We start from the raw sequence: 25,525 nt of genomic DNA, 5'->3' as shown, positions 1-25,525 counted from the left end.
CTTCATATGTGTTCCACAATATTTATTATTAATTTTAAGATCATAACAATTCAGGGTACATGTATTTGTTTTATTACGCATTTCTCTATTTATTTATTTTTTAGAATTGCAAAATGGAATATTCTTTTGGAAAATACTGTCCTCTTATATCTAAAGTTGGATAAAACATATAGAAAAAAACCCTTCAAGATTGCTGAAAGAAAAAAAAACAACCAAGTTGCTTGGCATGATGGATCTGAGTGACTTTTCGAGCATCTGATATCATGGGTAAAAATGATATTCCTGCATATGAAACAGTGAAAGTGTGCCCAAAAAGAAAGAAGATGAAGAAGGGGGTTCAAGGATTATGTGAAGTAGTAATTTGAATGGATATATTTAGATGGCAGAGAAACTAACTAGATTTGCAAGTCATTATATAAATGGCCACATTCATTTATTAAAGCTATACACGCTATAATTTGCGTCAATTTTGAATGACAGTGAAAACGCATGTGTTTGTCTATTTATAAAAGTTATCCTTAATCTGTAAATTACAAGGGTGAATTCCATCTCGTTACAAAGATATCGATTTTTAATTGTTTATTTTCCTGCCAGGAAAATATACCTTTTCATGAATATTGATGAAGGAAGAGCAAACCGACCTCATTGCGCATGTCCGCGGAGAACTAGGTGGTCGTTATTGTTTGCCTAATTAAATATCCAACTTGATTTTTAATATGCTTAACAGTTGTTAATTTGAAATACATACATGTATAACGAGTAAAATACTCTTGCCATTCACGATACCCTTACTTCTGCATTAACACTTATAGGATCTATAAATAGCACATATGGGAAAAACACAGGTCTACGTCATTTTTTTAAAGGAAGTATTCATATCTACTCACAGGCTTGTATTTATTTCTTTTGTTTGTACTCGTATATCGGACAAATTTATGCTTTACTGAAAATATCCTTTCCTTTGTGAAACTATCACAATTATGAAGATGTTGACCCTTCACCAGTTTTGGTATGATAGGCTAAATTTAGCTGTCTATATCACGTGATAGATTGATATTCACGAGGAGGCATTACTTTCCTGGCAGGAAAATAAATATTTTTTATTGTTTAATATTTGATATATTTGTTACGTGATCGAATTGAGCATTATAATTAACAGAATAAGGGTAACTTTTATTAGTAATCAAACACATACATTTTCCCCTTTATTCAAAATTGACGCAAATTATAGCGTGTATAGCTTTAAAATTAACCAATGTTTTCCTAAGGAGTGGTTGAATTTCCAGAAGATATCACTTGGAATTTCAAGACTAAAATATGATGCTTTGAAGTTTTCCAGATTAACCACATGAGAGAGAGAGAGAGAGAGAGAGAGAGAGAGAGAGAGAGAGAGAGAGAGAGAGAGAGAGAGAGAGAGAGAGAGAGAGAGAGTACTTGTCATCATGCACTGTATACATGTAATCATTTAGCATTTTAATGTTCAATAAATTGTTATTCTGCATGAGTTTATTCTCTGTTTATTTATTCCAAATTGCTACTGCACATTTTCTAAGATGACTAATTTAATTTTAATGTTATTATTACTTTGATATCTTCATCTATTATGGTTGTTTGTCATACTTTAAAAGTAATTTATACTAGCCTAGTTAATTTATATGTAAAGAGATCTCAATATCTTGGGTAAATATAATTGAATATATTTATTAGTCCAACTGTATCCACTGTTAAGTTGTTAACATCTACTGTTAACAAGCAAATATTAACATCACTTAGCAAAATACAAAATAACACTGTCCAAGTAAATTGTGTAAACATAGCATTGATACATTTAAATGAAATGTATTTTTTTCACTCTTGTGCACTGCTTATTTATTCAAATACATACAACATGCTTGAAAGTTAGTCAGCTGAGTAATTTAGAAATACATTTTTAAAAAGAGATCCAAACTATATTTTTAAAAAGACACACTGTTTCTCACATGACCATGAATTCGATTTGGGAATAGAGTTTAAAGGGGGGGGTTGTTTCAAAGCATACTGTCCCATGTATATTTTAGCTGCTCATCATACATGGATAAAAAAAATGGATTAATATGGGGGATCCAAAAATGGAAAGGAGGAGGGGGGGGGTGTCTGACTTTTATATACCAGTAGGTTAATGTATTAAGTGTGACTTAGTCTGACTAAATAATTGTTGTATACCAGTCTGTTTATGTTAATTTTTACCCAAAAGCTTAACACCTGCCTAAAATTTCCAAAAGCTACCCGACTGAAAGTAGAGGCCACATTTCTTAGTTCTCATTCCAAAACAGTTGTATGCATTCATTTTTCATTTTGAAACTTTGGATTGAACAGATTGCTAATGGCACTAAGAGAGAAAAAATAATAAATTCAAACGTTACTACTGAGAAGAAATAATTTTAAGGGGCATGGTCACGATTTTGGTCAAAAATTATTTTTTCGATTTTAATGTTTAAAATGCTTTAGTAAGGCATTTTTAATAGGCAACCAAAATTTGAGTGTCATTTGTTGAGTTTTAAGCGAGTTACAGAGCTTACAATTCCTCGCTATCTAAACAAAGCTTTTGTTTACATTTTGAACGTTGAAGTGAACATTCCAGTTTTAGACCTAAATTGAATGTGTTAATTTCTAGGAACTGTTAATTTATGCTTAAAATGATTAAGAATATAGACAAAACATCTTGAAAATTTTTTTTACTGGTATACTGAACCTGTGTAAACAAAAACAGGGCAAGAGCCTTGTTTACATGACGAAGAATTGTGAGCCCTGTATCTTGCTTAAAACTCATTGACGGGCACTCAAATTTCATTTGGTCTTTAGAAATGCATTCAATAAGCATTGTAAATAATAAAAACAGAGAAATAAAATATGAACAAAATCGTGACCATGCCCCTTTAAGGTATCACACCGGTAATTGTTTTCACTATATAGCACTATAGAGGGGAAAAATTCTTAAAAATCAGTTTGTATTCCTCATGACAAAATATTAGTAGGAAATGTTATTTGTTACCTATCTAATCTGCTAACACCATAAAAAGGGCAAGCGATACGGCATTTTCTCAAAATATCTAGCTCCAAACAGGTCTACCCTCAAAACCGCGTGCTTTCCATTTGTATGTAAACAGACTGCACACTCCCCTGGAAGCTGCTGCATGTGCCCTGAAAGAAGAAGTCCCTGTGAAAAAAGATCATCACCTAACAAAATACATGAAATATCCTATTCAGTGGTACATAAAATTTTAAAACTGAGTAAAGGAAAATGTAAAAATGCAGTCAAGGAAAAAAATAATTCTGAAGTATACATGGAACTACAATTGAATAAGTTCATTTTGATTGGCCGACTACCGGAGTGATACCTTAATTAAATGATTTGACATGTTTACACTACAGCCAACGCGGATCCCGTATTTTCCCGCGACACCGTGATGGTGTTTTAATCCTTTCCGCGATACACCGTCGCGGTATTGTCATCGCGGTGGTCGCGAGGCCACGATTTTACCGCGATGGTGTAAGACACCGTAACAGGCGTGTTATCTGTATCAGGGATTAAACCAAGAAGGAGAAAACAAGCGCTGTTTTAATTATTGTGAGAATTAAGATATAAATATTATTAGAAGAAAATTCAATATTTTCTTTGAATTGTTTTTAATAAAAACTTCTAGAAAACTATTGCTGAATGTATTTTGTTAATGTTGTTAGAGTCCCAAACATAGCAATGTATTACGCAAATCAGGCATATACGTGTACTTGAAAATAAGTAATATTTTAGAGTATTATTTTTTTCATATGATGAGTTGAAAATATGCCACAGATTTATAGAAGACAAATATTCCGCGATGTACTATTATAAGGTCGCTACTGTAGGCAATCAACTCAACCTGTATGTTTTCCCATCAATCTGACTCTTATTTAACTCATTTAATATTTTCCGTTCTCTCTCTCTCTCTCTCTCTCTCTCTCTCTCTCTCTCTCTCTCTCTCTCTCTCTCTCTCGTTTTAAATAAATCAGATTATATGTACATTTAGGACGATCAGGGTTAATTATAGTCTAGGCAACGGTATGGTCAATCATGGAACAATTATCACCTTTCAGGACAAGTGTCACCTGAGGAAAATCCCGAAACACAGGTCCCCCGTCTAATGCCTTGAGCCATTTAAATGACAAAGTAGGTGTTAAAATTAGGTAACGCTTGTAGGGGGAGCACTTTTTTTCACAGCAACTAAATTTTTAAAATTTACATATAAAATATTGAATTACCATGGAGTTGGCCCCCCACTTTTTTGGAGGATGTAAAAAATTAATATGAAAATAAGGAAATTAGGATCGAAGTTGAAGACGCCAGCCCCCCCCCCCCCCCCACACACACACACACACGGATTAGGATTTTGAAGATTTTTGGAAAGTCTTGTTTCCTTTTTTTTCTTTTTTTTTTTTGTTGCTTGTAAAGATTATTTTGGATGAGTCTGCCCCCCCCCCCACTTTCAAAAACGATGCTACGTGCCTGAATATGATTTGTAAAAAGTTTTTATAGAATTAAGTAGTTTTACAACTTATCAAACTTCACAATATTTTTACAACTTCTGTGACCTTTTTGCACTAATCATGTTCCAAATTAAAAAAAAATAGACATTTTTCTGCCTAGTTAGGCATACAATGAACTTTTTCTTTCACATATATTACAATCATGTTAAAATGAAGTGATACACAAAAATTTATTGAAATCCAAGACATAGCATGTGCAAAGCCCTGCCTGAATTTTGCTTTGACAGCCTCTTAATTCTTGGGGTTTCCCAGTGAGGTTAATGACGGTAAAAGTAAGTACATCTAGGTTCTGTAAACACAACAAACCCCTTTCATCCTTAAAAAAACACTTTTATTCAAACATTCATTGTTCAAACACGTAATTCTGTTTGCGCAATATAATCCGTTACCCGCTTGACAGTTTTCAAAAAAAAGAAATTTAAACATTCATTATTTTAAAAGTAATACTTTACTAAAACATTGATACCCAGAATTATCTGCCGATAAAAAAACATTGTCGGCAAGGATTTCCCGAAATGTATATTTAACTATGACAAGACTTGACCTTAATTGATCTGGATATTTAAAGTAAAAAGCGGGTGGAATTTTACGACTAGTCACATAAAACAGTATCAGGAACCTACAGCAAATACAGGACTTGATCTTTGCTGAGGCCATATACGTAAAAAAAAAATTAAAAGATTTGGGTGTGAATCGGAAATAACTGTAAAAATTGTTGAAAAAAAATATCCATAAAAAATTTCTCCATATCAACTAAACTGGAAATATTTTTCATTAAAATTTCTAAATATTTTTCTTTCTTTAACATGTTAGTATAATTTTTTTTTTAGAATTAAGTGTAAACAAAAGATTTATCTAAATATATATTTTTGACTTTTTAAAACATTTTGTCTTTAATTAAAAGAAGACGCTTAATTATAATATTTTTGGCTTACATCATAAACTCGCTTTCTTATGAAGATATGTACTGGTCTAGTATACTTTAAACAAGTGTACTTTAATATAAAACCGTTTTCTTATCATTTAGAATTTTATTATAGACTTTTTGAGTGATTATGTTTGGGAGTGTTGATTTTTGGGAGTTGATTTTAATCAACTCTGCTATGCAGGGCTGCATTTTACAAAAGAACTTGTGACAAAGTCGTAAATATTTACAGCCTGGTAAAATGATCTTTAAAGAACAAAATTGACATAAAACCATTTGTTTACAAATATTTCAATTTCCATAATTATATTTTCCAGCCATAAGATAACTTATTGATTAGTTGGTGATTAATTAGCATTCATTAATTTGGTCTTAAATCGTAAGTTCTTTTGTAAAACGCAGCCCAGTACTCTGGCAAACCGAAAATGAAACAGTGTTTGGACCTAAGCACAAATCATCACCCTGACAAGATTTAGTTCTTGAAAATAATCGATAAGTTCGATGTAATGTAACTTGAAGCATTGGCTTTTAAGAAACTTATTTATGAATACCTTGAAAATAGTCAGATGTTAAATAGTACAATTTAGATATTTTTGCAGTCGTATGCATTCATACGCTAGAGTTCAATAAAGTCTCGTTCAACCATCGGCTGTCTCCATAAATCTCCGACAAACAGAAAGTCATTCTATATTTAGAGGTCGCGTCATCAAGCTATCACGTGACCTGGTGTACACATTCTCTTGCTTGTTGGAGATTAATGGAGACAGCCGAGCATCTGTTTGAACGAGACTAGAGTTCATTATTGCTTGGATCCATACAATTTTTTGAATATTTCGATTTCTTATACATAGTTTGATGGAATCAATTCTATCTTTAATCATTACACAACACGATTCATACGGGTTTTTTTTTCAAAATTCTTGTCCGAAAAGTTCGAGAATTCATATTAAAAATATGTGCATAATTCAAAGACAGATTATAAACTACTTGCCAAGCAGAGTAACATGTCGTTGATTTTAAAATAAATAATAATAGATAAAATCAACTCCCGTCAGTACTTCAGTACTTTGATTTTCTGTATGTTTCTTTTCTTTCTTGGGGGGGGGGGGGGGGGGGTATAATTATATTTTTTATTGTACAAGATTCGTGTTACAATTATGTATATGTCTATGTTTTAGATCGACCATGGAGACATTTGCCTCCATAGCAGTGGTAGTTTCTTTATGGGTCTCGGGAGTTCTGGCTGGAAGCTGTAAATAATTATATAAGTCAATGATAAATCAATACATTGCATCGCCAGCATTTTATCATGAGAATTAATCATTATATTATCGTTTCATTGAAATATATCAATTAATGAAAATTTACGAAGATCCTTTGATTTCATTTATTTTATATTCATTTATGTTATACAAGTTTGAACGTTTCAATTAATCTTATAATAATTAATATACTCAAAACACATGATGACGTTTACATTTGTGCTCATGGCACATGAGATTGCTTAATGTATTCAAAGGAAATTGAACGTCGCAGGTTTCATTAATGGAACATAAGGGAACAGATAGCTCTATAAAACAGCCAGAAAGTTTATCGATTTGTCGAAACCTACAGCGACTAAGAAAAATCAAGGACTGCACGAAATAATTATGATGATGTTAGACTCAAATTCCCATAGAAGACGATTTGGATGTTTCTTTTAGCTAGCATACTGATGTACATTAACAGTAATTTAGAGAATTTTTCATACTTTTTACAATCATTTTTAAATTTGTTAAAAGAAAGATGAAAATATAAACAACTAGACACGATCTCATTGCGAGCAACGAGTGGGTATTCCGTCCAATTTTTGAATAGATTAGATCAAACTTATCAATTCAAAGATAAAATCGTTGATCTAAGCAAAATAGTAAAAAAAAAATTACGGCACTCGGGGCTTGAACCCGAGTCGCCTGGGCCATGTCCACGACTCTATCGACTGAGCTACTCGGACCCTCGCTTTAAAACTTTGACGCTTAATTTCTCGAGAATGCATTGATCGATTTTAAAACAAATTACATAATCTGAATCAGTAAAAGGGTCACTATAAGGTGTAAATATTTAAAAAAAAAAATAAAAAATAAAAAAGTCGAAAAATTCAATTTTTCAAATTTCCTTCCGGTGACGACCGGAAGTGACGGCAGACATTCTCTTGACCGAGGTGCACCAGAACAACGGTAGATCTATCATCTCTGATAATTTCAGCCTTTTATCTTTACTCGTTTTTGAGAAACCCGACAGACAAAATTGACTTATTAAAATCGTAAACGGACGATAACTTCTGACCGGAAGTGTTTTTTTCAAAAAATTAAAAAAAATGTATCAGCTTTAGATAAAAACACGTTTATATTGAAAATTTGAATGAAATTGATAGAGCCATCTCCGAGAAATCGTCTGCACAAAATCTGTAAGAAAAAAAAAAGAATAATAAGAAGAAAAGTGAAAAAGAAACAATAGAATAATTGAAGGGTCTTCCGCTGAAGACGGAAGACCCTAATAAAATGCTTTATTTGATGGTTCATGCGGGTTATGAAGGTAGCAATCATTGCACAAATGTTTAACGTAAACCAAAATCTATAACTTTGGCACTGCCAACCAAAACTGTCACGGACTATAACGTAATCTATAGTAGGACTACCAAATAACTTCGATTGATGCGTTTAACAAGTGCGTGTATAAAAATGTTATTTGAATTCCAGAGCTCAATATGTGTGATATGAAAAATCAAAAGGTGCAAAACCTTAATATGAACAGATATACATGAATGTCCTGATTTCAGGGAGGATTGCTGAGCATGCCTGTACGACGTTAAGTTGTGGTAGTAATCAGTTTCTCGACATCACGTACGCTTTTTACGGGATCCAGTATTGGTGCGACGCGTCAAACGAGGTAGGGATACTAGACAGCAGGTGCTACAGGAAGCAGTCCTGTCAGATCTGTGCCACCAACAGCTGGTATGGAGACCCGTGTCCAGGAACTTCAAAATATCTTTGGTACAACTATGACTGCATAAGTAAGTTTTCTACCATTCTTGTGCAAATCGGCAGTGGGGAATAACTTAGGCTATAAATAGCTTGGGGAGTAGTATACGTATTAGAGATTACAAGAGGAATTTTATGATGTCAGAGAGAACAATTTTTAAAAGTAGTTTGTTTCTTTGTTAATCTCCTGTAAACAACATGAAGATTGTCAGTTTTTCATCACAATATTCTATGAAATCAAAATTCATTGTTCATAATTGGTTCTCAAATCTCTAGCTTAAATGTATTCGAATCACATTTTTTTTCAAGACATTGTAGTTGACGGCGCTTGGGGGGATTGGACTTCTTGGGGTGGGTGTTCGACCACGTGTGGGGGAGGAAGACAGTCTAGAAGCAGAATCTGTGATAACCCTAGGCCAGCAAATGGCGGGAAAACGTGTTCAGGGTCGTCTGCAGATTTCCAGGACTGCAACACTGCGGCCTGTCCAACAGCTGCACCTGGACAATATTTACAGGTGAATCATGTGATATGTTTTAATTGATAATCAACCCTAGCCACTTGTCATAGTTTACAAGAGTTTGCTTTTCTTGTATAAAATAATAGATATTTGTCAAATGAATCAACTCTTTGCCAAGTAGAAAAGATACAACTATCATTTATTAAGCTTTTAAGTAAAAAAAATAATTATGAAATGGTTTATTTTGTGTGTTGAAAACAATACTTATGAGATACAAGATAAAATAAGTAATTGCAATAGATAATGATAATGATAAAACAAAGTGATTGATATTAAAAACAAATTGAGATTAATTGTAATCGAAATGTCATCTCATAATATGTGTTCAGCGATTGTATCTACATGTACAAAGTCATGTTTTTTGTATTTCACAAAGTGATATTGTATTGCAATAGTTATGCCCCTCTGGATATTTCACCTGTCAATCGGGCTCGATGTCCTGCATTCAAAACGAGTTCCAATGTGACTGCTCAGCAGACTGTGACGACGGAAGTGACGAAGATGCTACGTATGCCGGATGTACAAATACTCTAGAATGTTTGGCAAAGGCCGGCGCTGGTAGGTTGCCATTGGAAATCAACACTTAAATTACATTTAAAATTCGACACATTGTATAGTTTTAACGTTGTTATTATCAACGCATTTTCACATCGAATAATGATTAAATCTGATACATGAGTTAAACCCTTACATTCAAATATGATAATTATGCATTTCAAACCATTCATAAGAAGTTCAATAATCCAGAAAAAAAATCATCAAATTCGGTATCGATTGAATTGTTCTCAGTATTATTTTTTCTCATTATTTCAGGAACCACGGTTATCTCGCTGACTCTAATATGTTTGGCATTCTTCCTCTCTCTGGGGATGTTTTAAGAGTTTTAATACAGAGATCTCTCATGTGAATCGATGCGTACTATGTATAATTATCTATTATTTGTATATTTTCTTTTTTTATAAACTTCACTAATCAATTGTCGTTGAAATAACAAAATGCTAGTTAAGCGGATTGAAAATCTTATTTATTCATGGAATTGACGAAAGCTAAAAGTTTACTGGCTTCAAATTTGAATTTTTTTTCACATGCATGTATGTTCATAAGTTATGGGTCAAATTTTTCTTTTGATTTACAAAAACTTTTAGTAACATTAATCTGCTACTTGTACGCTCCTGTTGTATCAATACTACGCATTTTGTGTTTTCTATCAGCTACTTCTACGCATGAAATAAAAGTTTTTTAAAAATGAATTGAGTGATTTTTCTTGAAATGATGATAAGTTTCTATATACAAGATCCATCTACATGTATTTTTCATTCCTGTGAAATTTTATGAGTGAAAAGGGATAATTTGACAATGAAGATATCTTGGATATTGATTTTAACTGTACTTTAATCTTTCACAGGTATGTGTATTTTTATTAAAAATTATCAAAAAATGATGGAAGCAATATAACTTGGGACAGACTATAGTAACAAAATAATGGATTATTATAAGACTGAGTGTAGATTTAGATAACAAATCTGCAAGCTGATTATTAAGGTCTTCCGCTGGGAGCGGAAGACCTTACTATTATTCTGAAAATATTTCAAATTTCTTCTTATTTTTTTTCTTCTAGACGCCAACTTTGATCCTTAATATCTCGCTCGTTTGTTCACCGATTGTTTTGAAATTTTCAGGACTGATAACATGTCGCGTGATGTTGTCGTTGCGTATTTTAGTTGAGGAAAATCCCTATCCAGTTTTGAGTTATTCCCCTTTTAGTAAAATTTAACGACTTCTTTTGTCCAGGGGGGGGTTTAGCTTTAACGATGACTGGCAGAGTCTCAAAGATGGGCTGGTTTGGAAGTTAATACATTGAATTTGTGCGAGACATATTTTATTTATTATTTAAATGCAAATAAAAGGGGTGGTATAGATGTTGAAACAAAGGTAAGAAAAAAATTCAAAAAAAACTTCGCGTATTTTCCGTGTTAGTTTTCTACCTGATAAAAATTTGTTATAATATTTATTTTAAAAGTTCTTGATCTTACCAAGACCTTTCATTCGGTATACAGAAAAGGGGGCTGGCCCCTAAAATTAGGGAGTTAGAGGCGTCAAAAAATTCTTGTCAATAACTTGTAAAGGAATAAAATTTCTAATGCATTATTGAAGCAAAGTTGTAAAGAAATTAATTTTGAATCATTCCATTGTATTCAATTGAATGTTTTCGTAATTTATAGTCAGTATTTGCAGAAACAATTGTTCTCAGTTCGGTCCATTTTTGTGGGGGTGCGCACGTTTAGGAGGTTATGAAAGGGCTTCTTGTAATGCACTAACTGATACATGCAGCGCGCAAAAATAATCCCACATAAAATTCCCAAATGTCTTTATTCATATGTACATTTTCATTTCATAAAGATGACCCTCTTTGACCTTATTTTTGTTGTTTGTTTCATAACTGTGCCCTGTCTATAATTAGATGCATTACGATACTCAGGTAACCGATCGATAGGAGAGTCGCTAGCTGTATTCAGGCCGTCGCCTAGACGACAGTGCATGTGCTTGTTGAGCTGGACGTACACGTTTAACGCTCCACTGTGTTACTGTAACAGAGACATTTTGAATTGTTTGAGTACTGGGAGATGTGTTAATAAAATGGTTCCAATGCATGGTAATTAAACTCAACTTTTCTACAATACGTATACACGACCGTCTTATAAAGCACAATGTGTATTACTGACATGACAAATGTACGCTGGCAATTTAAACGAACGCGGGATTGCTTCCGATAGAACATTTCTTTTAAAGCAAAACAAAATACTGATTTGCGATGGATATAATATTATCATCGCGGAGATGATTTTAAAAAGTGAACTTAATATTCGTATACGATAATATTTGAATCCAAAGCTGCTAGTTTTAAGTTACGGTTATTATAGCTGCAGATCTGTAGCTCTCTGGTTGAAAAAATTCGGATAGACAAACCAGAGAGCTACAGTTCCAAGCGTTGTAAAAACCTCCGATTTACGCCGCCGTTTTTGTGTCGCTCGCTTCGGGAATTATATCCGACTTTAAAAGCATTCAACCGCCTAAAAAATTGGATTTATTAATTAAACATATAGTTTACCCTAACTCTGCTAACTTTGTTTTCCTTTCAATGGTTCACAACGGCCATCCTTCGCCTTGGAATGTCATCGTTTTAAAAAAACTCGCCTTATGACAGCCATGTTTACCTAGTAGCGAGATCTCGGGTGTGTCGATTTACCCAAATGGACCCAAATGGACCCAAATTCAAGCGAAAAACAATTATAATAAAATCCTCATAATTTAGGGAAATTTGGAAAAATAAAAGCCGAAGGTCCATAACAATAATTAAAATTATTTTAAAAAGTTGTTTTATTATTATATAATATATATAATTATATTATTTGAATATAATCACATACATTATATACTTTAACAAATCGAGATAAAATGCTCATCTTTATTTTTCAAAAACAATTTTAAAAGATATACTGAAATAATTTTAATTATTGTTTTGGACCTTCGGCGTTTATTTTTCCAAATTTCCCTAAATTATGAGGATTTTATTATAATTGTTTTTCGCTTGAATCGCCATTTGGGTCGCCATTTGGTTCTTTATTTTTCTTAATAACGGCTAACAACCCCATGAAATGACTAAAACAAGTGATGATATTAGTAATAAGGATTTTATTATAATTGTTTTCCACTTTATTCGCCATTTGGGTCCATTTGGGTAAATCGACGCACCCGAGATCTCGCTACTAGGTAAACATGGCTGTCATAAGGCGAGTTTTTTAAAACGATGACATTCCAAGGCGAAGGATGGCCGAACCATTGGTGAACCATTGAAAGGAAAACAAAGTTAGCAGAGTTAGGGTAAACTATTTGTTAAATTAATAAATCCAATTTTTTAGGCGGTTGAATGCTTTTAAATTCGGATATAATTCCCGAAGCGAGCGACACAAAAACGGCGGCGTAAATCGGAGGTTTTTACAACGCTTGGAACTGTAGCTCTCTGGTTTGTCTATCCGAATTTTTTCAACCAGAGAGCTACAGATCTGCAGCTACGGTTATTAGGGATATTAATTATGATTTGCCCCGCGTTTCACGTTTTTTACTTGCAAAACATCTACAAAAAATAGCAAATAACCTTCAGCAGCAACTTATAAATTATTTATTCCATACACAATTCTAAAGAGGTAATTAAATAAATTTTATAAATGCTTTATACTTGTACTCGCTATCTTCCTTGGAAAAAAGTGGCATGAAAAAAATGTTGTTCAATGTTCATCAAATACGCTGTAGCCTAAGCAATCGAAAATAATTAACAAACTGTATATTGATAGATTGACATATCAACAAAATGTCAGACCCGCAATATGTTTTTTTTTACAAGTTCTATAAAATGTAGACTCAATGACTGAATTCTTTACCGTTTTCCGTCTGGGTTATTTTGAATCACGTGTGTACGTTATGTGTACAAACAGATTAGTAGCCATATAGATGAACACTTTAAGTGTTTAATTTTTAAAAGAAATTGTGTACATGCAGAGCAATGCAATGCTAGGGCAATTAAATTCGAACAATGTATATGGTGAGGCCGGTCGGACTGATACTGGTTCTGCTTGTTCTACAAATAGCGAATGTAAGACGAAGTATTGGGGTGTTATATTTTAAACAAATATAAGTATTGCTTTCTTTAAAGCTTGCATTACTCAACAAAGTATTTTATTGGAAGCATTCTTAGTAACCTTAGCTGCATATATGTACCGCTCGGTCTGTATCCCGGAAAAATTGACTACCATCCGAAATTTTTCATACAAGGGCTACAGACTTGCAACTACATGTAACATTACAAATGTACCTTTAAAAATACATTTTAGAATTTGCCGCTGTTTATAAATTCATTCAAAAGACGCGCAGAATCAAGTGGTAATATGTCGTTTGATATGGGATTTATGACGTCTATTTATATTGTTTTCATTAAAATTATTTCATTATTTCAAGCTTGTGGGTGGAATGAAATCAGTTTCATGTGTTATATGACATAAAGATGTCCCCTCCCCACATTTTCTCGCAGCAACTATTTTTTTAAAATTTACATAAAAAATTGAATTATCATGGAGTTGCCCCCCCCCCCCCCATTTTGGTAGCATGTAAAAAAAATGGTATGAAAATCATGAAATTAGGAGTAAAATTTTGGAAAATTCAAAATTCTCCTTTTTTTTTTTTTTTTTTTTTTGCTTGTCAACATTTGTTGGATGAGTTTGCCCCCCCCCCCCCCCCACTTTCAAAAACGATGCTACGTGCCTGGAAATTACTCATTTCTATATTCCCCTCTTTAACAAACAAAACAAACCAACAAACAAAACAGATCCAGATGTATCAAAAACAAACTTCAAAAACAAACTACACATTCATCCTTCACCCACAATATTGCCTATTCGATATTTGTCATCGTTGTAGACCCGTGTTACAAGTAGGTGCTTGCACGACAAAGAACCCCTTGCTGATCTACATTTTCATTAACGCATACAAAGAAAAAATATATTTTGATTTATTTTTGAATTTCTTTTGATGTAAAAAAGAGAAGAAATTGGTTCTCAGTCTCTCTTTATGCCTGTTTGTTAGCGGTTAATCCAAGTTCATTTTGAATATCCTTTTGTAATTTAAAAAAAATGCGATGTAAATATTTTTTTCATGCAATATTTCGGATAAATCAATGAAGAGTTGTTTCTTGAAATTTTATTAAACCATGAAATTGTAAAATGCTAACATTGAAAATTTTACCCGATTTCTTTCTTTTTTTTAAGGTAAAACTTTATTTATTTAAAAAAATGATTCTTTGAGACAAACAAATTGACATAATCAATAAGAGTTTGACAATCTCTAACTGCAGGTCTGTAGCTTTTAGTCTGAAAAAGAATCGGATGGACGACCAAGGACCTAAATCCGAATGTCTTGAAAATTGCCATTTCTTTCGTACGCGGACGCAATACTCACCGATACTAAATGGTTCGTATCAAAGTTTTAACTGCTTTGAAAGGTAATATTGGTTTTCTGATAATTATGAACATGAATAATTAAAAAATGTTTAAATTACAGTAAAATTACCGGCATCGGTCTTCTCCATGCGCGGATCTAGAAGGGGAAGGGTTCCAGACCCACCCCCCCCCCCCCAGCGAAATTTCTTTCAATTACGTGTACATTATAAACTTACCAAATATGCCTCGGAAATCCCTTAGCAAACTCAAATAACCGTCAGACTTTTCAACCCCCATCCCGGAAAAATTTTCTGATCCGCGCATGTTCCCCCTCCTCGAAATACAAAATTATTCTTCAAAACCCCCATGTAAAATTTCCAGGATCTCCGCATGTATACTAAAAGATTCATTGGCGCTTGCGTTCGATAAAAATGCGTGTAAAACGTTTGCCAATGGTCTTTTAACCTTCGTACCGGGCATAACCACAGTCCCACTCTGTGAATAAAATGCGGCGAATCAAACTAGAGAAAACGTGCTAAGATCTGTATTTGCTTATTTACATGTAGTATCATCGTGCAAAATTCACTGTTCAATTATAATTTTTTTTTGGACTTTACTTGTAAAATTCAACAACTTTTCGTAATTTTTTCTCACAGTTTATTTCTTAAAAAGTTACTTTTTTATTTAGTGATTGACACTTTTCAGACTCTATATGTGATTTCAAAGAGACAGAGTGTCATGTCTCAAGGACTGTTAATCTCTTAAAACAACATTGTGCCATTATCATTTCTTGGACATCAAAGAATCATTGAGTTTATTTAATTATTTTATATCTGTGAACCTTTCACTCAGCTTACTTATATCATTACCTGTCAATTTATACTCATTGTTAAGATTCTTATATATAGTTATGTACAATTGTCAATGCGCAGTCTGGAATACGGCGGCCAGCCCCGGCCACGTCCGACTTACCCAGAGTCTCGAGTCCGGAGGCCACTACTGGCCATATCCGACTTGTTTGTAACATGTCTGTCTGTTAAATTGTTATAATGTTGCCATCGTTGAGTCTCGTCCAATAAATGTGGAATCCTGCATCAATTGCCTGTTTATTTCTCTGGAACTGAATACTGGTGGACCTTCGGGAATACGGCAAACCTACCCTTTGTTTTAGCTTACGGCCCACAGCGCGCCACAACCTTATACTCTTTACGCCAACATTCCCTCACCCGGTTCGTACTGCACACGATCGACCGATGCAGATCCAGACGAATTCTCTAGCACCGTAAAATCTACGCGGTCACAGTAGTATAATACTTTGTTTCTCAGTGTTTATACATCTAATATTGTACTATGGTCAGCTATCAATTTTTTGTATTATGTCACAAGTATGACGCAGCTACGACGGAAGACCTAATCGTTGCTTGCAACGAGCTCGTCTCTAGTTTACCAGACTATCTTTTTAAGATATATAATTAAAACTCTTACATATTGCACATGAAGCGTTCCAAACTCGTTGGGACATCACCTGTAACATACAACAAGTTAATCATGACTTTTCTTGGCTATGTTTCAATAGTTGCTTGTATATTATATAGTGAAATTAACCCTTAAAAAGACGAAGGCTTTCAACATCATTAAGGTCAATTTGACTTTACCCGTTTAACCTACAAGCCCTCTCTGAACACTTTAATCCAAAAATAATAGTCGGATAAATCCATTAGAGCACAATTTAGGTCAATTATTACGTTTAAAGTTGAACTGAAAATAAAAAATGTCAGTTTAAGTAGTCCACGAGCAAGGTCAAGGCGTTTAATTCGGAAAATGTTAAATACATGTAATTCACTCAGCTTTAGTAATCCGATGGCTTATTTTCTAATTTTTTCTACTAAACACGACAAATGCAAAAATTAAAATGTTTTTATAAAACACTGTACGACGCAGGACACGCGCCACAAGTGGGTCAATAATTTTGTTGTATAATGGTATTATATGCACATAAATATATAATGTCCTTTAATTAAATATGCGTATTAAAAGGATTCGTGTTAATTCTTTTTAATACCTTAATCTTTGGTCTCAATAATTTATCCCAATATATAGTTGATTTGTTGAATTATTTAACGATTTATTAAGGACACGATCAGGTAATAAAAAGTGAATACTAATATATTGCATATTTTTCCTTTTTCAATAGAAAAAGTAACATTTAAAACTATTTTATTTTATTTTTACAAATTGTATTGGGTTTGAAAAGTAAACCTTCAAATGATATTTTTTTCTAACAATGTTTATAAAAATACAATTCTTTGATATCTTTATTAAATTATATTTTGATGATACCGATATAGGACGTAGATTTTAATATTAACTATGAGAAACCAACAAAATTCAAAATAATTAATAACCCAATTCCCTTGTGAAAAGTGGAGATGAAATGATGAACGTTTGCTAGACATATAACCTAGATTAGTTAGTATCATAAATATTACGATTAATTTATTATCTGTAACGTTAAATATGATAGGTTAGTATGGGTTTATTTTTTATCTATTTATTATATTCGTATTTATTTATTTATTTTTTTATGTTATATGTATTATACCCGTATTTATTTATTTTTTATGTTTATTTGAAATTACATACATATGTTTGAGGCAACACCTCCGAAGAGGCCCTCATTATATACCTCACCTGGGGTGCTAGGGGTCCCCTGGATCGGTAATTAAATAAGAAAATAATGAAACATATGCATTTATATTTTTACAAAATAAAGTTAAAAAAATAAAGTATTATAATTATAATCATATTAGATATTACACACATATACATGTAACTTAACAGTGCGAATTCATCATTTTTCTTATGTAAAGATTTATTGAAAAAATATATATAATTATAATTTTATGTAAAAATTTCAAAGTCATAATTTATCTGCAATTTACGAATATGATAGGATTTGACAATTATGATTATAGAAAATATAAAAAGCAAAATATAGTGCGATACCCGTATTTAAGTTTATAGACATATTTGAACAAAAGATATTCCCCTTAAAGGCTAAAGATTTCTGATTGGGTGTTGATTGCCGTGCATTAGATCTCAATCTTAATCTTGCAATCCGACAAAAAGATATATGTATACATGCATATACAAATTTCTGTATGAAAAAAATCACGCATGATACTTTAACAATTCATGTAAAGGAGAATAGAAGGACAACAGATTTGAAAGTTTATTTACAAGAGCAACACAAATTTGTTAAGTTTATGGTTTGTTTATAATTTTCATATTATGTTTGTTTTCTTCTTCGACATATATATTTATTATCCGTATTAATTAAACTGTGTCTTTTCCCTCTTTTCAAAATGCTTCCAACACAGTCAGAATGCAGTTCTTTGCCACTTTTGTGGTAGTGATTTCATTCGGGCTCTCTGCAGTGTTAGCTGGCAGTGGTAAGCAAAACAAACAAATAAATGGTAAAACTAATAATAATTGAGCTTTTGAAATAGAAACAAAAACCAAATCAAACAAAACAATAACTAAATAAAAACATTAAAGTGCTTTTTAATTCATAATGTTGATTCAAAATAATAATTCTTTTTATATTAATCGACATTACTGCTCTTCGAGCGAAAAGGACGGGAATGAAACTCACGTAATTTTTTTTACAGGTCACATAGGGGAGAACGCTTGTTACACAATTAACTGTGGCAGTAACTACTACATCCAAATCACGTACGCCCACTACGGCATCCGCTACTGGTGTGATGCTTCAAACGAGGTCGGCGTATTGAATAGTAGATGTTTGTATAAAAGTTCCTGCCAGGTGTGCGCCACGAACGGCTGGTTTGGAGATCCATGCGTTGGAACATACAAATATATGTGGTTTAATTGGGATTGCAAAAGTAAGGGGAGAGAGAGAGAGAGAGAGAGAGAGAGAGAGAGAGAGAGAGAGAGAGAGAGAGAGAGAGAGAGAGAGAGAGAGAGAGAGAGAGAGAGAGAGAGAGAGAGAGAGAGTGTGTTTCCATATTTGTTTTCGAACATCATAATTATGGGCGACATCAAAAATAATAAACATTTCAGTCCGACCTACATGATATACTTTTGATACTCAGGGATCTGTCTTTCGGCAAATTAAGAAAATGTAATAAATGATCAGCTTGTATATGCATTGCATGCTAAACATTGTTTCCCGAAAAAAATTTAAATTGATACATGTAACAACTGTATATAATTTTTTTTCTTTGGTTTTAAATAGGTCGAGCAGTCAACGGCAACTGGGGAGGGTGGGGCAGCTGGGGAAGTTGTACCAAGAGTTGTGCCAGCGGAACAAAGAGTCGGTCTCGCTCCTGTAACAACCCAGCGCCATCTGGTGGTGGATCGTACTGCTCTGGTTCCTCTTCAAGTTCCACTTCCTGTAACACCCATTATTGCCCAAGTATGATTTGGTGATTTGAACTTTTGTAATGAATAATTATCAAAACAGTATTTGCTCATTTCATTTTATCAAGTTATACATGTACTTTTTACCTTCACAACAATAATAAAGTTTACAATATTTAAAAGTTCACGGAGGCTTCACAGCCTGGTCTTCTTGGGGAAGTTGTTCGAAAACGTGTGCCAGTGGGACAAAATATCGATCCCGATCTTGTACGAACCCTCGGCCAGCATACGGAGGAAACGGTTGTAGTGGATCAACAACTAGCTCTACTTCCTGCAACACTCACAACTGTCCGAGTAGGTGAAATCTGCATAACTTGAAGTAGTATTAAAAATCTAATTCAAAAAATACATATACATTGAATTATACCTGTTTAATATTTTCCGGTAACATGAATTTTGAGTGTTAGTTTCACTGCATTTTTTTTTATTTCACTCATAGCATAGGCGTCGGAAGCAAATTGAAAGTGGGGGGGGGGGCTAGACTAATCCTCAGAAATATTGAGAAAAAGGTAATTCCCAAAATCATGGAAATCCTAATCCGTGGGGGGGGGGGGGGGTAGTATACCTATACTTCCAAAAAAAATACTTACCCAAATTTTTCTCTCCAAAACAATGAAATTACTAATCCGGGGGGGGGGGGGGTAGTATGCTTCTGAATCTAACCTCTCAATCTTTCAAGGTAAATTTAGGAACAATAATCTTTCCTGCGAGAAAAAGTGGGGGGGCTGAACCCTCTATCATGCTATTTTTCTAATGGTTAGGTATAACTTTGCAAAAAAAGTGGGGGGGGGGGGGGCTAAGCCCCCCCTAGCCCCCCCGGTTCCGACGCCTATGCATAGTAATACAATATAAAGTATTTAATACAATGATAAATTCAATATGAGTTTTTATATAGTCTTTTGTTATTCAGCTAGACTAGGCATATGACATGAAGCATTATGCTCTTTTTCAGTGCTAAAAGATACACTTTTACAATACATGTGCTAAAAGATACACTCACTTTTACAATACATGTCATGCCATCCTTAAAATAATGTTTGTTTGGAATTGCTGACTGGAGGTTTTAGACCCAGGAGGCATGGAGGGAATTATTTCTTCTTTTTTTCAAACTTGAAGTTCAGCTTATTAAATATTGGTATAAAATAAAAATATCTACGTAAATATTGTTTTAATTTTGCTAATTAAGTATTTTCAGCGGGGGAGGGGGGGGGGTATTTCAATGAGGTTGGAGGCAATTCCAAACAAACAATAATTTTCTGGCAGAGAACAATCACTTTCGTTCCGTCAACTTTTTAAACATCGGTTTCTATTTGTTTTATAGTTCATTTCATGAATAACATGTAAATGATTTCAGTACATGGTAATTGGGCCGCCTGGGCATCCTGGGGATCATGCACGGTCACGTGCGGTGGTGGCACGAAGGCCAGGTCCCGCACGTGCACTAATCCCGCTCCTCAGTACTCAGGAAATAATTGTGCTGGATCTTCATCTTCTTCAACCACCTGCAATACACATCACTGTCCAAGTATGTTTTTATAATTAAGGTGTTTATGCATGACTGTTATTTTGTTTCATTACAATGGTCATGTTACCTTCGTTAACGTGGTATCATCGTGATTCAGTTCAGAATATATTATTCAGTAGCTGCATGAACACAATCCGAATTGAATTATAGGTTTGATATAAATATTAAGTAAAAGTACGCAGTCTAAACATGGGCCATGCAGTTTTGTACAAATCTGGATGGTATTTACAAGTGCATTTTGCTTTTCAAAAATTTTACAGTTGACGGTAATTGGGCTTCCTGGGGTAATTGGGTCACCTGCACAGTGACGTGCGGTGGAGGATCACAGACACGATCCCGCACGTGTACGAACCCTGCCCCTCAGTATGGTGGTGCCGCCTGTCCGGGGAGTAGCGGATCGTCACAGGCCTGTAACACACATCATTGTCCGAGTAAGTATAAAATCATGTTCTCTGTGTTAATATAATTTTTTTTAAATATTTGTAGCTGTCATATTTCTAAGACCGAAATTTTTAATCGAAATATTTTCCAACCATCAAATTTACAGTTGACGGTAATTGGGCTTCCTGGGGTAATTGGGTCACCTGCACAGTGACGTGCGGTGGAGGATCACAGACACGATCCCGCACGTGTACGAACCCTGCCCCTCAGTATGGTGGTGCCGCCTGTCCGGGGAGTAGCGGATCGTCACAGGCCTGTAACACACATCATTGTCCGAGTAAGTATAAAATCATGTTCTCTGTGTTAATATAATTTTTTTAAAATATTTGTAGCTGTCATATTTCTAAGACCGAAATTTTTAATCGAAATATTTTCCAACCATCAAATTTACAGTTGACGGTAATTGGGCTTCCTGGGGTAATTGGGGCACCTGTACAGTGACGTGCGGAGGTGGCATTCAAACACGGTCACGAAACTGCTCCAACCCTACACCACAATATGGAGGGGCGGATTGTGCCGACTTCTCGACGTCGTCACAAACGTGCAACACCCACAACTGTCCAAGTAAGTTTAATATGAACTTATAACTTATATTATTTTCAAGTAAACGTTTATGTAATACAATTAGTTATTTCAAAAGTCTGCATGCAAAATAAATATTTGAGAACATTTCAAGTTGACGGTGTCTGGGCCACTTGGGGATCCTGGGGCACCTGCACAGTGACGTGCGGTGGAGGCTCACACACACGATCCCGCACGTGTACGAACCCTGCCCCTCAGTATGGTGGTGCCGCCTGTCCGGGGAGTAGCGGATCGTCACAGGCCTGTAACACACAACATTGTCCGAGTAAGTATAAAATCATGTTTTCTGTGTTTATCATTTTTTAAAAATATTTGTAGCTGTCATATTTCTAAGACCGAATTTTTTTAATCGAAATTTTTTTCAACCATCAAATTTTTAGTTGACGGAAGTTGGGCCTCATGGGGAAGCTGGGGGACGTGTACGGTGACGTGTGGGGGTGGAACACAGGATCGAACACGCACGTGCAGTAATCCAACTCCTCAGTACGGGGGAGCAAGCTGTCCAGGGAGTTTAACAAGCACGCAGGATTGTAACACCCAAATATGCATAAGTATGCCATTTCAACATCCATACATGTATATTATGCCATTTCAACTCTCAAATTTGAATAAGAATTCAATAGTGTGTTTTTTAAAATAATGGTGAAAGATGACATGCTCATATTAATTTTCATTAAATCTTAGTCGATGGAGCTTGGGGTAACTGGAAAGAGTGGGGTTCCTGTACAAAGACCTGTGCTGGTGGTAAACGATCACGAGCAAGAATATGTGACAACCCAAAACCAGCAAACGGCGGCCTAGAATGTCCGGGGTCCTCAGGGGATTTCGACGACTGTAACACACAATCATGTCCGACAGTCGCAGCAGGCACCTACCAACAGGTTGTTTTAATATCTTTAAAAAATAGTAGCTAATTTTAACCCTGTTTACAAATAAACCATTACTAAAGGAATATGAAAACTGAATCATCATATATTATAATGCATGCGCAGATCTAGAACTTTTTTCATTGGGAGGGGGGGGGGGGGGCAATGGATAATTATGATGTTTTTCAGTGGGGGGATCCGAGGCATAATTTAAGTAATTTTACTATGTGAATTTAAAAAAAAATTGAAATATCCACGGGAACCACCTTCCCCCGACTAGCCCCCTAGATCCGCGCATGTCATTTGTTATCATTGTAATGTATTTAAAGATACCTGTATTGTTTTGCTGGTTTCGAACAGCTATGTCCCTCGGGGTACTTCACCTGTAAATCAGGATCAATGACGTGCATCCAGAGCAGCTTCCAGTGTGACTGTTCGTCCGACTGCGACGACGGAAGTGACGAAGATGCCACGTACGCTGGGTGTACAAATGCCCTGCAGTGTCTAGCAGAGAACAAAGGAGGTGGGTACTATTCTGAAAAAAAATTGTTCCTTGAATATCAGTTTGATTTCCTTCTGTAAATTTTTGCTCTCAATGTGTTTTTAAGTTTGACAATAAGGTTTTTGTTTCTTGCAGTTGGTGTTGCTGCTTCTATGGTGTTACTCTTGTCTACTCTCATCTTGGCTATCGGCATCAATTTCTAATCGACTCAACTAAGGATTATATGCTTTACCTTTTTTTGGCAATTTGATTATATTAATCTTTACCAAATAACCCATTTGTATTTTTTGATTTAAGCTCAAATTTTGTTTCACAGAATTCGAACTCCATTAAATTTTTTAGCCTGAAATCAAATGTGGAATCTTGCGTTGTGATTTTTTAAGAAATAGATTAAATGTCATTTTTATTTTTAAAAGTGTTTATATAAAGGAAATATGCATTTGATTTTTTGTCGAAAACATTCTTCATTAAAATGGTTTTTAATTAAGGAGGTTGGCACATGAAATACTAATAATGTCAATCATCCAATAACATCTTTGATATAAAGATGAGGACCTAACATGTTAATTTATTTTGTTTGTGACCTATGTCACTTGCCAGTTTTCGGAAATATTTGGCACCAAACAGAAATGATAATTTTTCTGAAATTATTGCTTAAATTATGTATGGACATTGATTAATTGAAGAAGTCAAACAAATATTTATAGTGTAAACTATCATTAAGTTATGATGATTTCAATACATTATGAAGTTGAACTCATGTAGTGACTTTAAAAGTAATATCCAAGTCAGAGTTTAAAAAACTTTGTTTTACCGATGGCTTCAAATTCCAGTACATAACGAATACAACAGCAAATGCAAAGATTGGTACAACATTTTGGAGCAATCAAATCATAACGCAAATAAGAAAAATGGTAATAATGTCATCTTTCCAAATCTTTGCATACAAATAGACATACATTCAATATCTCATGTAAAAGTTTTAAAAAAAAAGGATGGGTCACATCTCCAAAAATTGACTTTCTGAAAGAAACTGATAGAAACGGACTACATTTGATATGGTCAAATAGCTGCCCCTATTTTTAACAGATTTATATATACTATGATATCATATCAAAATGAAATCTTGATGCAACCGAGATGTCTATCACATTATACTCTGTCCCGAGTTTTTGCTTCCACCACTTTTGCTTGATATTTCAATAACAGTAAATACCTCTGTGCTCAAACTACGTTCATCCACTAATATAAAAAATGTCCAGATTATCTGTTTTGAAACGTCCCCTCTACCGCTTCAGGTTTCAATACACATTCCGAAATTGAAAGTCTACGGAGATTTTGCATATTGCAACAGCCATTAATAAGCCCGATGATAACGTTAAAAAATTGTGCGATGTATTCCGAGTGTATTCCGAATGGAGAAAAGATGTAAACATTCCCCATTATGAATCTCCGTAAGGAATCTGTTTTCGTTCCTGTGAATTTTTCTGAGTGGAAAGGGATAATTGATCAATGAAAATATCTTGGATATATTCCCTTTTAACGATTTCAATTGTATTTCTTTCACAGGTATGTGTAATTTTATTAAAAATCATCAAAAAGCGATGGAAGCAATAACTTGGGACATACTTTTTTTTTTTTATAATTATCTTGATAATTATGAGCCACCATTGTACAATATGCATCTCCATCATTTCATTTATGATGTCACTAAACTGGGCTATGTATTCAAACAAACAAATATATTGTCATTTTATCTTCATAATGTGTTTATTTATTAAAATCTACAACAGTCTTGTTTTTTGGCGTTCCTAACGACTCAAAATGTTCATTATTGTAAAACTGTGGTGCACAAGAAGTTTGTTTCTTCGGCAGTAACTGGTCACAACTTTCTAAGGTTGTTTACCATGTTTACTCTGGATTATAAAAGCAGGAAAGAACGTTTTCCTTAATTATTGTTTATTTCTGTAAGATCCCATCTCCGTATTTTTTTTATCCATTTACGTATAAATGTATATCAACAAACTTTGTCTATTTCTCGCATAAACATTCAATATCGACAACTCGATCCTTGACTTCTCCCACAAAAAAATAAAACTCACAGAAATCTCACCTACCGTACTATAATGATATTAATATGATTTCTGCAG

General features: G+C 34.1%; 2 protein-coding genes across 2 annotated transcripts; both read left to right on the top strand.

The window, feature by feature from the left end:
• The first annotated feature begins 6,670 nt into the window (after nt 1-6,670).
• On the top strand, nt 6,671-10,241 carry LOC105321256 (ectin). Its single transcript, XM_066073521.1, has 5 exons — nt 6,671-6,740; nt 8,307-8,540; nt 8,818-9,023; nt 9,422-9,584; nt 9,840-10,241. Exons 1-5 carry the CDS (start codon nt 6,674-6,676, stop codon nt 9,902-9,904), a joined length of 735 nt encoding a protein of 244 aa, XP_065929593.1. The 5' UTR covers nt 6,671-6,673; the 3' UTR covers nt 9,905-10,241.
• An 8,160-nt stretch (nt 10,242-18,401) lies between these two features.
• Nucleotides 18,402-23,670, top strand: LOC105331849 (coadhesin). Its single transcript, XM_066071518.1, has 13 exons — nt 18,402-18,468; nt 18,688-18,819; nt 19,275-19,454; nt 19,583-19,753; nt 20,814-20,984; nt 21,245-21,415; nt 21,532-21,702; nt 21,819-21,989; nt 22,102-22,272; nt 22,388-22,558; nt 22,692-22,888; nt 23,234-23,396; nt 23,511-23,670. Exons 1-13 carry the CDS (start codon nt 18,402-18,404, stop codon nt 23,576-23,578), a joined length of 2,004 nt encoding a protein of 667 aa, XP_065927590.1. The 3' UTR covers nt 23,579-23,670.
• Nucleotides 23,671-25,525: the final 1,855 nt, after the last annotated feature.

Source organism: Magallana gigas, chromosome 2 (genome assembly GCF_963853765.1).
Source record: "Magallana gigas chromosome 2, xbMagGiga1.1, whole genome shotgun sequence".
In the NCBI taxonomy this organism is placed as follows: domain Eukaryota; kingdom Metazoa; phylum Mollusca; class Bivalvia; order Ostreida; family Ostreidae; genus Magallana; species Magallana gigas.
Note: the sequence above shows the minus strand (reverse complement) of the source record. Positions and strands in the feature narration are given on the sequence as shown.

Coding starts and splice junctions, on each gene's coding strand:
- LOC105321256 (XM_066073521.1), top strand. CDS start 6,674: ATGGAGACATTTGCCTCCATAGCAGTGGTAGTTTCTTTATGGGTCTCG. Junction 6,741..8,306: donor GGGAGTTCTGGCTGGAAGCT/GTAAATAATTAT, acceptor TCCTGATTTCAG/GGAGGATTGCTGAGCATGCC. Junction 9,585..9,839: donor TTTGGCAAAGGCCGGCGCTG/GTAGGTTGCCAT, acceptor TCATTATTTCAG/GAACCACGGTTATCTCGCTG.
- LOC105331849 (XM_066071518.1), top strand. CDS start 18,402: ATGCAGTTCTTTGCCACTTTTGTGGTAGTGATTTCATTCGGGCTCTCT. Junction 21,416..21,531: donor TAACACACATCATTGTCCGA/GTAAGTATAAAA, acceptor TCAAATTTACAG/TTGACGGTAATTGGGCTTCC. Junction 22,273..22,387: donor TAACACACAACATTGTCCGA/GTAAGTATAAAA, acceptor TCAAATTTTTAG/TTGACGGAAGTTGGGCCTCA.